The sequence below is a fragment of the Manacus vitellinus genome, unplaced genomic scaffold (genome assembly GCF_001715985.3).
Source record: "Manacus vitellinus isolate BGI_N305 unplaced genomic scaffold, ASM171598v3 scaffold_61_pilon, whole genome shotgun sequence".
NCBI lineage: Eukaryota > Metazoa > Chordata > Aves > Passeriformes > Pipridae > Manacus > Manacus vitellinus.
In genome coordinates, this window is record NW_021940696.1 from 2,300,672 (window position 1) to 2,301,296 (window position 625).

General features: G+C 50.4%; 1 protein-coding gene across 1 annotated transcript in view; it reads right to left on the minus strand.

The window, feature by feature from the left end:
* The window catches only part of SMYD5 (SMYD family member 5), an 11,978-nt gene extending 11,353 nt beyond the window's left edge, over positions 1–625 (minus strand). The window contains exon 1 of the mRNA XM_029963717.1: positions 610–625. Within this exon, the coding sequence (XP_029819577.1) occupies positions 610–625 (16 nt within the window). The remainder of the gene's footprint in view (positions 1–609) is intronic.

Consider the following 625-nt stretch of genomic DNA (forward strand, 5'->3'; position numbering starts at 1 on the left):
CTCTTCCGGTGAGCTTGTGGGATGTTGACATTTTTGCAGGAGCGCCCATTGGACAGAACTCCAAAACTTCCAGGGGTTTCCACCCCTTGGGGTCTACCACTTTTCTTAGCCTCTGGGGGAAAACAAGATTCAAACCATGACACCTTCTAAGATCATTGAGTCCAGCTGTTCCCCCAGGACTGCCAAGGCCACCACTAACCCCTGTCCCCAAGTGCCACATCCACATCGCTATTAAATCCCTCCAGGGACGGGGACTCCACCACCTCCCTGGGTGGTGGAGCCAGACAACAACAAAGCCAGACAACCCCTTTCCATGAAGGAATTTTCCTTAATATCCAATCTAAACCTTTCATAGCACAACCTGAGACTTTCCTCAGTGATTTATTCATGGATTGTCAGGCATTGGAAGGGACTGCCCAGGGATGTGCTGGAGTCACTATTGTGGAAGTGTTCAAGGAATGACTGGATGTGGCACTCAGTGCTCTGGTCTAGTTGACAAGGATCAATCACAGGTTGGACTAGATGATCTTGGAGGTCTTTTCCAACCTAAATAATTCTGTGATTACTTGTCCTGCCCCTTGTTCCCTGGGAGCAGAGCCCGACCCCCACCTGGCTCCACCCTCAT